Source organism: Heterobasidion irregulare, assembly GCF_000320585.1.
Source record: "Heterobasidion irregulare TC 32-1 unplaced genomic scaffold scaffold_04, whole genome shotgun sequence".
Classification (NCBI taxonomy): domain Eukaryota; kingdom Fungi; phylum Basidiomycota; class Agaricomycetes; order Russulales; family Bondarzewiaceae; genus Heterobasidion; species Heterobasidion irregulare.
This window is the reverse complement of record NW_009258200.1, coordinates 2,532,720-2,545,049: the sequence shown is the minus strand read 5'-3', so window position 1 is coordinate 2,545,049 and position 12,330 is coordinate 2,532,720. Positions and strand designations below refer to the sequence as shown.

Below are 12,330 nucleotides of genomic sequence, written 5' to 3'. Positions count from 1 at the left end.
AGCTCCTAGTCTTCGTTATCTTTCGATTAATGCAGGTTCGGGAATGCAAGGCTTGAACTCATGGATGCTGGAAATCCCGTGGTTTGAACGGTTCCCAAATCTTGAGTATCTAGATCTCCAAGGGTCAAAACAAGCATAGTATAGGCGCGACGGGAATGGCAAATTTAATATTGTCTCGCAGAGCGAAGAAATCTTGGCATACGATCGATTTGATTGGGAAGGAGCGTGGTGAGTATTCATACAGTGTATATCAAAAGTACAAGCTCACGGATCCTTGAAATTCACAGCGATACAGCACGCAGGAGACCCCCTCCGATAAGTGAACCTGGCTTCGTCGTACCCATAGCACTGCGAATAGAATACTAGACACCTATGTTCCTGAATCTGGACGGTCAGATTGCAATGGCATTCGTCCCGAATCAGAAAGTGCATTCAGTATAGAATAAATCCATAGCACCACCATGTAGTAAACATCTAGAAAGATTTGACAGTATTCACTCAGCGAGCAGCGACAAGATTGAAAATTCACAGGTATGGCTTTGTTTCTATCTCGGTGGCCTAAACTGGCTTATACCACTGTGGAGGCTCCTCCGTACCCATTGCTTTCTTCAACTCTTCCATATACTTCTCCCTAGGTAGCCTCATCGTAGACTCTGATTTGTTACTCGCGACAAATAGGCAGTATTCCTTCCTCTCCCTGTGCGGCGGATGTATCAATGCGAGCATGCCTCTATATAACAACCCGGCTTCGTTTTTGATTGCCAAGATTGCAGTGGTGTGTGCATTGAGTTTGTCACATTCGGTGACAACGGGACCCATGTTGTGTTCGGTGGCGTACGCGTGTTAGCGGAGGCGCATATTGATACCGCGATGATAGGGCTCGCATCTCTAAGCCTTGTGTTTCTCGTGATGACGCTTTTTGCGATACGACCTGATCTTCTGACAGAGTCATTGTTGGTGGCAAGCTCCTTAACAGAGAGTAAGTGATTTCTCGTGCACGACGCAAGTCGAACGTACATCATGTTTCAGATCTAGGAATGATGAAGGAGTTGAGAGTCGGGATGTGACTGTAGACATCACGTCAGTCACTCACAAGAACAATTTGAGCTGTTCTACCACCGCTACTTTCCGCCACCCTTTGAGTTAAACGAAACTTGCGATGCAACCGTTAGGATCCTCGACAAGCCTATCAGCAAGGACATGCGTTTTGGCAAGCGAATTTTGTCTCTTACGAGAAACAAGATGTCAACGTAAACAATCACTTCCCATGGCATACGAGTTACGACTCCGAACGACAGACATGGACGACGTTTGTCATTTTATACTCTTGACAACTGAGTCAGGGAAATGCCGTTAGTTATAAAATGTGATTGGTCTCCCTACCCACCATGAAGAACATTGTAAAAACATAAATTCCAATCTCGTCCCGACTACAAGATGGGCCGTCTGCATAATGATACAGAATGCTCTGTAAATAAGTCCAATATCTATCCTGATCCTCCAAATAGTTGCTCGATGCGACTTCACCTTTCCTACTCGACGACAGCGGTACACAAGCTGTGCTCGGTAGCGTAGTTCCAGGTGGTTCAACCTATACAGCACAGCCATATTTAGGCACCCGCCATTTGGTCGCGTGGTAGTAGTAGAGCAAACGTAGGTTTTGAACGTTTCGAAAGAGTGGCCTGTCGATGAGGATGTCGCGTCCCTTTACCGAAAATTTACAGCCAAGCATGTCACAAACGGCTTAGCGATTAAAGCGACGCAGCAAATACATACACGGTAGGGGCATGAGGATTATGCAATTATGAGAAATACTGGTGATACTTCTTCCATCGACGCGAGTGTAGCATGAAGTCCGTAGTTTCGCAGGTCAGTACAAAATGTCCCGGAGCACTCACAGCTGCGATCAATGTCGACTGTCACTAGGGGAATCAATTGGTCAGAAGGCACAAGTGACAGACATTCTGAAGCCTGATAGTGCTGCGATACCAACTTGGCGATAAGATCGCGCTGTATAAGTTAGTTGAGGTATAAGCACCCACCAGTCATGCTGGGTAAGAGCAGATATTTATGGATGCTTAACCGGACACAATGAGATTCATGTGATGTCCCTTGCGGATAAGCTGAGATGCATAGTACGCAATCAGACGGGACGGCTAAGTTGATGATAGCTCGAATTTGTGCGATTGCTGATGAGAACAAGTCATGGACTTGTTGGTGGAGGTTGGTGGTTGCAATGAGTCCGGCGAAGAGTGTTTGCGCATGTTTGGCTGAGGCTTGGTACTGGCAAACTCTAAATTGATGAGGGCGGACTCGACACCGACCAGCCACAAGCAAGGCGCTGCTGCAAGACCCTCAAGACTATCCTCAATGGCCTCCCGCCCCACCGTCAACGTTCGCTCCACCTCGGGCGGTGTGTATCTCTCATTCTTCCCCCGATTTCGCTGGGCTCAGATCGCCACGCAGAGGCCTCCTCGTCCCTCCCCTTCCCCTCCGTTCTTACCGCCCCAATAAGGCTCGATGTCGTACAGCAGGTGCATAGTGAGTAGCAAACAGCTCGCTCTACGATCAATTCTGAACCAGGACTGTAGAGAGCATCGCTAAGAACAAGCGTCAGGCTTACTCTGTGAGCGAGAAGGCTGGCCACCAGACCTCTGCTGAGTCTTGGGGTACCGGTCGTGCCGTCGCTCGTATTCCCCGTGTCGGTGGTGGAGGAACCCATCGTTCCGGCCAGGTATTTACTTCAGATTCAATCCTCGTGTATACATGCATTCTAAAATTTGCTTGCGATAGGCTGCTTTCGGTAACATGTGCCGTGGTGGTCGCATGTTCGCCCCGACTAAGATTTGGCGTAAATGGCATGTCAAGGTGAACCAGAACCAGCGTCGCTTTGCCACTGTCTCTGCCCTTGCCGCCTCCGCCCTTCCTTCCCTCGTTCTCGCTCGCGGACACCGTATCGAGGAGATTGAGGAGGTTCCCTTGGTTGTTGCTGATGCCGTCGAGTCCTTCTCCAAGACCAAGGAGGCAGTTGCCCTCCTCAAGTCTCTCCATGCATACAACGATGTTGTGAAAGTATCCAACTCACGCAAGCTTCGTGCTGGAAAGGGCAAGATGCGTGGTCGCCGCCACCGTCAACGTCGTGGACCCTTGATTGTTTACAACGAGGACAAGGGCGTTGTCAAGGCCTTCCGTAATTTGCCTGGTGTCGAAATTGTCAATGTCAAGCGCCTGAACCTCCTTCAGCTTGCCCCTGGTGGACACATTGGTCGTTTCGTCATCTGGACTGAAGGCGCTTTCAGCCTACTTGATGAGGTTTTCGGCACCTTCGAGAAGGCGGCGGTCTACAAGAAGGACTACTTGTATGGCTCTATCCTCATTGTATTCGTGCTTTTCTGAACTGAAAAATGCGTTCAGCCTCCCTACCGCGAAGATCACCAACCCCGACGTCACCCGTCTCATCAACAGCACTGAGATTCAGTCCGTCGTTCGCCCTGCCAACCCTAAAATCCAAAAGCGCCCTTGGACGCAGCACAAGAACCCTCTTCGCAACAAGGGTGTCCTCTTCCGCCTCAACCCCTACGCCAAGACTCTTCGCAGGCAGGAGTTGCGTGCGTACCTTTTCATGATCCACATCGCTGCGGATCCGTTGAATTTACATCTCTGCCTCAGTCAAGCAGGAGCGAGTCAAGGCGAAGAAGGACAAGAAGCCCGCGAAGAAGGATACTTCCGCATCGAAGGCTTTCCTCGACACCCTCTTCGCTCCCTAATCTCGTCACTTTTGTCGGTCACTTGCGGGGTCGATGTACATCATAGGGTGTTCGATGCTGTTGTTTCTATGTCACTGTCGTTTAGGACGTTCCATGATCGCGTCCGCGCACATGCCCGTTTTTATGTCACCATGCTAAGGACATGTTATTGTTCAAGCGCACTGAACCTGCATGTGTGGTTTGCTATCATAGCATGACTAGAAAGTAAGACAGAACAGGAAAGTAATAGCAGAAAAAAAATGTTATAATTATGAACAGAAATGTAGGAAGTGTTGAAAAAGGCAGCGAAACAATTATAACTTGTATATATAAGGTTAAGAAAGAATAAATAAGAAAATGTCCAATATTCGGAACAGCCACAGACGAGCTGGAGGATATAGTAAAATGAGAATGTGTTCTAGAAATGCGTGTAGGACAAGGATATGTGGAATGCGGTGGGAAGTGGACGCACTTGATCTACATTTCATGAATATGCAAATACATCGCCAGCGCTTTACGTCCTTGAGAATATCGTAGCACCCTTGACGGCCGCAGGGTATGCTCCCATCCTCGCGCACCGCGGAGATCATCATCAACGCTGCCTCCTCGGTCTATTCGTGCACACGGCGGCGAGCAGGCACGTGGTGGTCAGCGCTGCACGATGTTCGTGGACAGACGGAACTCACGATGCTGTCGAGGGCTGTGGAGCTGGACAGATTGTGTGTGTTCGCCGGCGGGGCGGGCGGGCGAGCGGACTCAGGCCCTCGCTGGGAGGGGCCTGCGCTGACACCCCGTGCGACGCGAGCTGTGAACGGTCTCGCTGTGGCATTGGGTCGGGAATCGGGACGCAGTGATGGGGGATCCGGCTGCTGTCCGAGTTCGGCAGATGGACACGAGGGGAGGTCGGCCCTGGTCATGGTTCCAAGAAAGGTGCTAAATGTGAATGATTTTCATGATGATGTAGAAACTCATCATGTGGTTGCAGTTGTGTTCCAATTCAAAGGCCAAGTCTCAGTGTTTCTAGGATAGCTCTTCTATCCTCATGATTGTGGTATCCTCATGATTGTCATGCTGAGGGGGGTCTGCAGACAAGTAGGTTGATTGCCTATATAAGGCTTAGGCCTACTTCTCCAGATGGTGTAAGAAAAGCCACCACCTTTTGCTTTGGACTAGCAAGATAATCCCAAGTGGTATTACTCCCATATGGTGAGCTCAGCTCTAGTGAGTGTGAGTGTGCATCCAGAGTTTGTTTGTCACAAATGTGGGCCTATGGTAGGAAATACCACATGTGGTGTTGGACTTGAGGTAAGAATAGAAGATGATTAGACTTTTAATGTCTTGTTGGTATTTAGGCCTAGTCAATAGAGTGGTCTGGCCTTTTTGGTAGGGATCAATAAAACAAGAAGTTTGCAATAAAACCACTGATAGTTGATTATGCAGGGTTGCTAAAAGGTAAATTCATAATAGTAGTTTAAACATCATGCTGGACATTCCATAGATTCATTGTCTTTGTGGACATCTGTAGTTTACTATCATGATGGACATTAATAGTTTACCATTATTGTAGACTATTATTAGTTTACCATCCTTGCAGACTACTATTAGTTTACCATCTTTGCAGACTATTTTGCTAATCTGGCTACTATGGATAAACAGTGGATGAAGATCTTTTGTTTTGCCTAGTAGTTTTGTTAGGTCATTTCAGACTGCTTCATCAACTTTCTATAATAAAAGGAAAGAGACTTTTCTGCATGCCAGAACATTCATTAGTGATGTACATAGGGCCCTAGACCAGGTCTTGCCTTTCCCAATAAATTAGGAATTGATGGATGGTTTATACTATATCAAACTGGATAACTTAAGTCCTAGATAAATGACTGTCCAGTTTACCATGTTATGGGGAACATCCTGTCTAGTTTAATGTCATAGAGGACACTAGCTATTATCTTGACTTTTGGCTTTGAGTCACAATAGTTTATAGCCCTCTAGAGATGAGGGTTAGTTTAGTGTCATTTTGGACACATGACAATTTGATGACAAATTGTTATGTATGGAATCCCTATGCTTGAAGAGACAGTAGTTTAACAATATTTTAGATATTTGATAGGTTTTTGTTGTTGCAGACATTAAGGTCATTGTTGTTAACAATGATGTTGATCATTCCCTATACTGAAAGGAATAATAGTTTATCATTATCTCAGACAGAGCTCTAGTTTAATATCTTAGGGGATATTAGAGTCACATAATCTAGTTATCCTGACTAGAGTCTTGACTTGAGGCATGTGTCCCAATTGCCTTCTAACTAGGTCTTAAAGCAGAATTTCTTGTCTTCAACTTTAAGACTAGATTAGGCATACCACAAGGAAATGCCTGTTCTTCTGTGTCCCTAAATACCTTGTCTAGGATTGAACTAGAATGACTCTATATTCTTTTACTATAAAGCAGTAAACATGGAAGTGCTTTGACTGTATTAGCAGGGTTCTGTGATGTGGATGCATGATCATCTGCAGTCTCAATAGAATATAACCAAATTCTAATGGTCATTGGTAGTTCAATATCTTACAGAACAATGGGTAGTTTTATGTTGCTCTAGACAATGATATTTTTATGTCATTGCAGATAGAGACTAGTTTAATATTATTGCAGACCAAGCCTTGGTAGTTTTACATTGTTCTGGATGTAAATTTCCTCTACTCTATTAGAGAGCTATTTAGTAGAGTGCAACCACTAATCTGTGCATTATATATGATTCCCTAATATGGAAAAAATCCTGTAAAACTGGAGATCCAAAGTGGGACATCTAAGGCACCTATTAGACCTTGATAATGAGGTTCTTGAAGAGCACTGCTTTGCCAAGTAAGCAATACTTCCTCATATTACTTTACCAAGTTATGCATTATATTGATAACCCAATTAGCACAACCTCTAGAGCACTAAGCGAGGGTGTACTTGGCATACCAAACCAAGCACAGGCTTATTGATATCTTAGAGGGTTCCCTAATATGGAAAAAACCCTGTAAAACTGAGGATCCAAATGGAATGCTCTTTCATTTGTTAGATTACTCCTTGATAGCAAGGATGTTAAATGACCCTGCTATGTATTATGCTGGTCACATAGTATGTAGTAGTCAGGTCCTTTCTCTGCCTCCTTATCTTTTTATAGTTTTAAGATATGCAGGTTATATATCTTGATTAGGGTATCATCTAGGTTTGAGGTTTTTCTTCCTACGCTTAGTTTAATATTGTTGCAGATATCTGTAGTTTTCTATCATTGCAGACATATAACATGAAGGGTCCTTTTCTCTCTCATATCACTCCAAGGTAAGGGGTTCCTCTATTCCCTTAACCTTTTCCTCTATCATCTGGTCAACAAGGATATCAGTAATTATTACCTCAATATCTATTGCCACCTTCATCAGGTTAATGATATAGATCCAGGTTATTATAATTGCCTAGATTGTCTAGCATATCCCATGCTTCCAGTTCTGAGTCCATGAGTGATTTTACTAAACCTCTGGGTTAGATCATTGAGTTTGTTAAGTGGATCAAGGATTTGTGTCCTTGATTGATAATAATCAAGGACCAGAAACAGTTGTTCCAGTCTATAATCAAATACCTTGTCTAGAGTGTGTTCCTCTATTGTGGAAAGTCTAAGTTCCTTGATTCTTTTGCCCCTCATTTCTTTAATAGTAGGGAGGTTTCTCATCCTCCATATTCTAAACTAGGTTTGGTGTGTTTTGAATTTAATGATCAGAAGAGGCAGTCAGCTTATTATGTGTATGGCTGCCTCATTGTCATTGATGAGCTTGGGCATACTTTATATGTGTTGTGGGATTCCTCCTAATTGTGAAGGATTCCATGGTAGGCCTCTATATGGGCCAGGGAACAACATGGAAGGGATCTGCTTGTATCAGTCTAGTAGCACCAAGTTTACCTAGAATAGTAAGTGAGGGAAGGAGTTTGAGGTTAACATAGGCTATAAACTTGTCTGGGTAGATAAGGAGTATGTGGGGATTGCTATTTCAGTCTCTATACTACAAGGTGGCCTCATAGTGGGAGTTGAGGGCAAGAGTCTGGATGTGTTGACCAGCACTAGCCAATTGTTAGAGTATATCATTATGCTCACTTCCTAGTTATCCTGCCAAGAAATTAGAGAGTTGTTATAGTGCCATGGCATTAGCTATCTAAATTACTGTAGAGATTGTATTCTGCTAGAGTAGGGCATTTGCATATCATTCTAATTCTCTGGAGTAAGAATCTGGACTACTGGAAGATCTTCCTATGAGAGTGGCAAGTGGTCAGCTACTCAGTACTGAACTATCTAGAGGTTCTGATAAAACTAGAACTGGTTCAGCCTATTTACAGCCTGGTCATTGAGCTAGACCTCTTGCCAATAGTCTCTTTGAAGTAATAGTTCCAGGGATTTCTGGAGCTCCAAAATTGTTTGGAACTCAGCTTGTAGAATCGTCAAGATTCCTAATATGTTTGTCATCAAGGGTCTCGGCCTAAAGTGTGTTTCTAGAGTTCCTCCATTATATCTGCTTTCCTTGGGTGTTTTCTGTTCCTTGCCTTTGGAAGCCTCCAAAGGATCTATCATCCTTGTCTGAGTTAGTAATGGAGACAATAGTGGTAATAAGTATAGGAACTCTTGGTGGTGGTGTAGGGTTGCTTTCTTTGCCAGGTTGTCTAGTATCTGGGCGTTATTCTTTGCCTTGAGCTGGTCGGTGCTGTTCCCCGATGCTTCCGCGAGGCGTGGCGCATGGTCGTGGTCGTGATTGTGCTGGCTTGTGTCAGCAGCGGCCCACTGCGCGCGCGTTTTGGCGATAACTTCTTGCGCAGCACTTAGCTTACGCCGACGAGGTGCGTCCTCAGGAAAGAGAATGGTCCCGTAACGCTTGTTGCGTGGGAGGCTGACCGGTGGGTGGCTGCTGCTCGCGATCGCGTTGGCTGTGGCGGAGCTGGGGCTCGTGGCCGCGTTGATCTCTTTGCGCGCCACAGCGATATGCGAAGGGCCGGGAAAGATCATGATATTGTCGATATTCGTTAGAGGGAATGGGTAGATGTGAAGTTGAATAGCGGATAATCGGGCGGTGTGGTGCAGCTAGAAGGGGGGAGCGTCCGCAGAGCGCGACTTTTAAATTGCGGGGTGGAGCTCGCGTGCGTGATCAAGAGGCGGCATGTATGATTATTTGTAAGAGCGCCCGGACAGCGGACAGCTGTGGTTAGACAGGTCAATGACGCTGAGAGCGGGTGGCCCGCGGCCACATAGCCACTCAACAATTCTGGCTGACGATATTTAGACAGCGTGCAATACCGTGCTGATCTGTGTAGAATTGAATATGATCAGCAATCCAGAGTAAAGTAGAGGACGATGTAGTGAAGGTGAAACAAATAAGAGGTATGAGGGAGCAGCATGAAACTCGCGTGGAGATGCTATGAGTGTGTTTGCACTGCCGTCTCAGCTGACACCGTGGGCCTCGGCCCCCAGGTCAAAAAAGATCACTCATGATGGGAAGAAAAAGCCGCAGAAATTGAAGAAGCGACCTAGAGAGAGGCCGATTGTCTGAAGGTTCACTTACTACTTGGAAAAGAAGTCAATCCTACAGGTGCTCAATCAGCTGCGTACAGTCTGCCAAGTGAGTGGAGACATGAGTGTATTGCGGACGTGGTCGCGAGAGCTACAATCCTTGAGGCGCACTTCTCGCCCTCTGCTCTGCTGCCTCTCTGGCCTCTTTCAACGGTTTCCTCCATTTCGCCACTGGCGGATCCCACACACCAAGCTCCTTCTTGAGCTCTTCAACATCCTGAGACCACCTCTCCTCCCAGTACACCGTGATCAGGCTTTTCGCCGAGCTACCGCATCTGAGAGCCCAGGGAACGTATTCCTGGAACAAACGTGCGCGTTTGGCAGGCGTGAGCCGGACGGCGGCCAAAGTGGAGAGCGCGGCCATAGGAAATCCAAGATTGGCGAATTCGAAGAACTTGAGAGCAATCTCGTATTCGACAGAGACGGGAAGGGAACACAGCGAGTGGTAGAAGTCGTGACATTCGCGGTAGCGTTGCATCACGTAGGCGAGTTCAGGGTCGTCGATGTAGTGTACCTGCGACAATAAGAGTGGTAAACAAGCGAGCAAAGAGTTGGAGGAGATTCATGCGGAAACAAGATTGTTCGTTGCCGCTGCACACGCTTTTACAAAGACATAAATCTTGTCTGAGAACAAAGGCTCCTTCACGTGAGGAGGAATCCTGCAATGCGCTCTCTCGCCTTCAGACGTATTGTTTATCTCGTGATCTTGTGATTGGGCGCATAAGACGTCAAGCCTGTCATCGAAAGCGCGACGCAGGCTTGACCCATGAATTTGTAGAAATACAACGTACTGGTTCGCGGGTGTCCGGTGTCACGCCACACCGCTCGAGCCAGGTCACGTAGGTGTGCCCAAACGTACCCTCCGGAAGCTGGGCGAGTTTGTTCATGTCAACTGTACTAGAATTGACGCGTGGGCGCTCTCTGAGTATACGTCTGCCTTCTGCGCTTGCGAGCATACGCTCCTGCAAGACTGGCAACACAGGGCCAGCAGTTGTCTCACCCAGAGCTGCGACCATGTCTACATCACGATGTCAGCAAGCCAGCCCACGCTAATGTATTTTCATTGCAAAAAAATACTTACCTCCTCGCCGAGGACTGCTCAGAGCCATGAATGCGGAGCCTGCTGCTAGGAAGGCATTCTCGAACCAGTTTAGGGGTACATGCCCAGGATAAGCAGGTTCTGTTCTCACAGACCGCGTGAGACGTGGGTGCTGTGTGCTACGAGCACAACACAGGCTCGCAGATGGTCGAATAGCTCGCAAAGATTGTCGGGCGAGTGTAGCTGAGAGAACGGACATGAGAGTCACCGCGTTGTGAATATCAGAACGTCACGGTGTCACGTTCCGTTCACCCGACTTTCATTTCGACTACCATGAACACCGGCACAGAAACCGAAACCCAAGTCGCTCCCGTTGCGCCCCGCCCAAAGCAGAAGAAACAGAAACCTGCTAGGAAACAGGTCAAGCCAGGCGATGTAGAGAAGAAGGAAACGCCACAGACGGGAAAGGAGTACAGTGCGTCGTGGTTAACATGCTTAGGAGGACTTTGTCTCACAAAATCGTTTTAGACATCTGGTACAACAAATGGGCGGGAGGTGACCGTGAGGACAGCTACTCAAAGTGCGCTCCTTTCTCATGAACTATCGAAGCCTGCTCACCCGCCTCATCAGCAAAACAAAATCTCAGACCCGCTGCTCGATCAAACGCGACGCAGGCCTCACGCGGGCGAATACGACCGGGATGAAATACTGCTGCCTCTTCTTCTCCAGGGGATGCTGTCCGTATGGCTGGGAGTGCGAGTATCGGCACCTCCTTCCAGACCCTACAGACTCGCTTCCCGATTCTTCGAAAGACTGCTTTGCGCGGGATAAGTTTGCCGACTATCGCGACGATATGGGCGGCGTCGGCTCGTTCACGCGACAGAATCGCACGCTTTACGTTGGGAGGATAAAGGAGACGGGCGTCGGTGCAGAGACGGAGGAGGTTGTCATAAGGCATTTCAAGGAATGGGGCGAGATCGAGCGAGGTACGCCCACGGTTCACGTACTTGTCAAAGACTTGATAAACTTATATTTCTCCCTCCGTTGCGGTGTGTCTCTGAATTCGCAGTCAGGGTCCTGCAATATCGCTCCGTAGCTTTCGTCACATATGTCTCAGAATTTGCCGCCCAGTTCGCCAAAGAAGCCATGGCGTGCCAGTCGCTCGACAACGACGAGATTCTCAACGTCCGTTGGGCGACGGAGGACCCCAACCCTGTGCAAAAGGTCGCTGAGAAGCGCCGCTTGGTAGAAATTGGCCAGGAAGCTATTCGCGCCCGCATGGACCCCCGAATTGTCGACGCAATGCGTTCCGTGCGTGCATTGGAGGATGGCGTTCAGCTGGATGACGAGAATATGTTTATTGAGGACGGAGACGGCACGGATGGAGAACCAGAGGGAAAGAGGAGACGGCTGGAAGGGCCCGATGAGCAGGAGGAAGAGCGAGAGGAGCACGTTTCACCACCGGAGTCTGCTCAAGAGGGACCGAAGGGTCTGCTCAGCTCCGATACCCTTGAAGGTCTCCAATACTTTGCTGAGATCCGCAGACGGCAGGGCGCCTCTACACCATCAGCACTTACGAAGCTTAAAGCTCAGACGCCAGCTCCCGCACTCGGACTAGGGGACTATGGGAGCGATGAGGAGGAGGATTGATCATTTTTGGTTGACCAGGTCTGTCTTTGTGCTGTTGTATCATTAGAAATAAATATCGGGACTACGCCTAGTATTCTCAAACCAGTGCATTGCACTGCCGTATAGTATGACCATGTGTCAGTGATTGAGCTCACAGACCCAGTATAGGGCCTTACCCTCGGTGGGTGTGCGCGGGAGTCGATGGAAGCGAAGCGACTCGCAGCGACTGCTTGAGTTTATTGGTTCACGTGATACGGTGACCGATGTTCAACGTTCTTGTCTAGTATTGATCAGACAGACACCAACTTTCGGTCTTCGAACTCCCCCGT

General features: G+C 47.6%; 5 protein-coding genes across 5 annotated transcripts; 2 read left to right on the top strand and 3 right to left on the bottom strand.

Annotated features, from left to right (window-relative positions):
* The first annotated feature begins 2,349 nt into the window (after positions 1-2,349).
* Positions 2,350-3,933, top strand: HETIRDRAFT_474506 (uncharacterized protein). Its single transcript, XM_009547316.1, has 6 exons — positions 2,350-2,413; positions 2,467-2,541; positions 2,592-2,734; positions 2,794-3,359; positions 3,415-3,608; positions 3,670-3,933. Exons 1-6 carry the CDS (start codon positions 2,371-2,373, stop codon positions 3,765-3,767), a joined length of 1,119 nt encoding a protein of 372 aa, XP_009545611.1. The 5' UTR covers positions 2,350-2,370; the 3' UTR covers positions 3,768-3,933.
* Positions 3,934-4,164: 231 nt separating this feature from the next.
* HETIRDRAFT_106896 (uncharacterized protein) lies at positions 4,165-4,663 on the bottom strand (the record flags this gene model as incomplete). Its single annotated transcript, XM_009547315.1, has 3 exons — positions 4,165-4,223; positions 4,249-4,357; positions 4,433-4,663. The coding sequence occupies 3 exons, from the start codon at positions 4,661-4,663 to the stop codon at positions 4,165-4,167; spliced, it is 399 nt and encodes a 132-aa protein (XP_009545610.1).
* A 3,461-nt stretch (positions 4,664-8,124) lies between these two features.
* Positions 8,125-8,772, bottom strand: HETIRDRAFT_119472 (uncharacterized protein; the record flags this gene model as incomplete). The annotated part of the gene is made up of 1 exon (XM_009547314.1): positions 8,125-8,772. The coding sequence occupies one exon, from the start codon at positions 8,770-8,772 to the stop codon at positions 8,125-8,127; it is 648 nt and encodes a 215-aa protein (XP_009545609.1).
* A 679-nt stretch (positions 8,773-9,451) lies between these two features.
* Positions 9,452-10,529, bottom strand: HETIRDRAFT_241029 (uncharacterized protein; the record flags this gene model as incomplete). The annotated part of the gene is made up of 3 exons (XM_009547313.1): positions 9,452-9,847; positions 10,125-10,351; positions 10,415-10,529. Coding segments are annotated over 3 exons (738 nt in total), but the record flags the coding sequence as incomplete, so codon positions are not given.
* A 154-nt stretch (positions 10,530-10,683) lies between these two features.
* Positions 10,684-12,098, top strand: HETIRDRAFT_474500 (uncharacterized protein). The gene is made up of 5 exons (XM_009547312.1): positions 10,684-10,847; positions 10,901-10,952; positions 11,003-11,358; positions 11,442-11,838; positions 11,872-12,098. The coding sequence occupies exons 1-5, from the start codon at positions 10,706-10,708 to the stop codon at positions 12,020-12,022; spliced, it is 1,098 nt and encodes a 365-aa protein (XP_009545607.1). The 5' UTR covers positions 10,684-10,705; the 3' UTR covers positions 12,023-12,098.
* Positions 12,099-12,330: the final 232 nt, after the last annotated feature.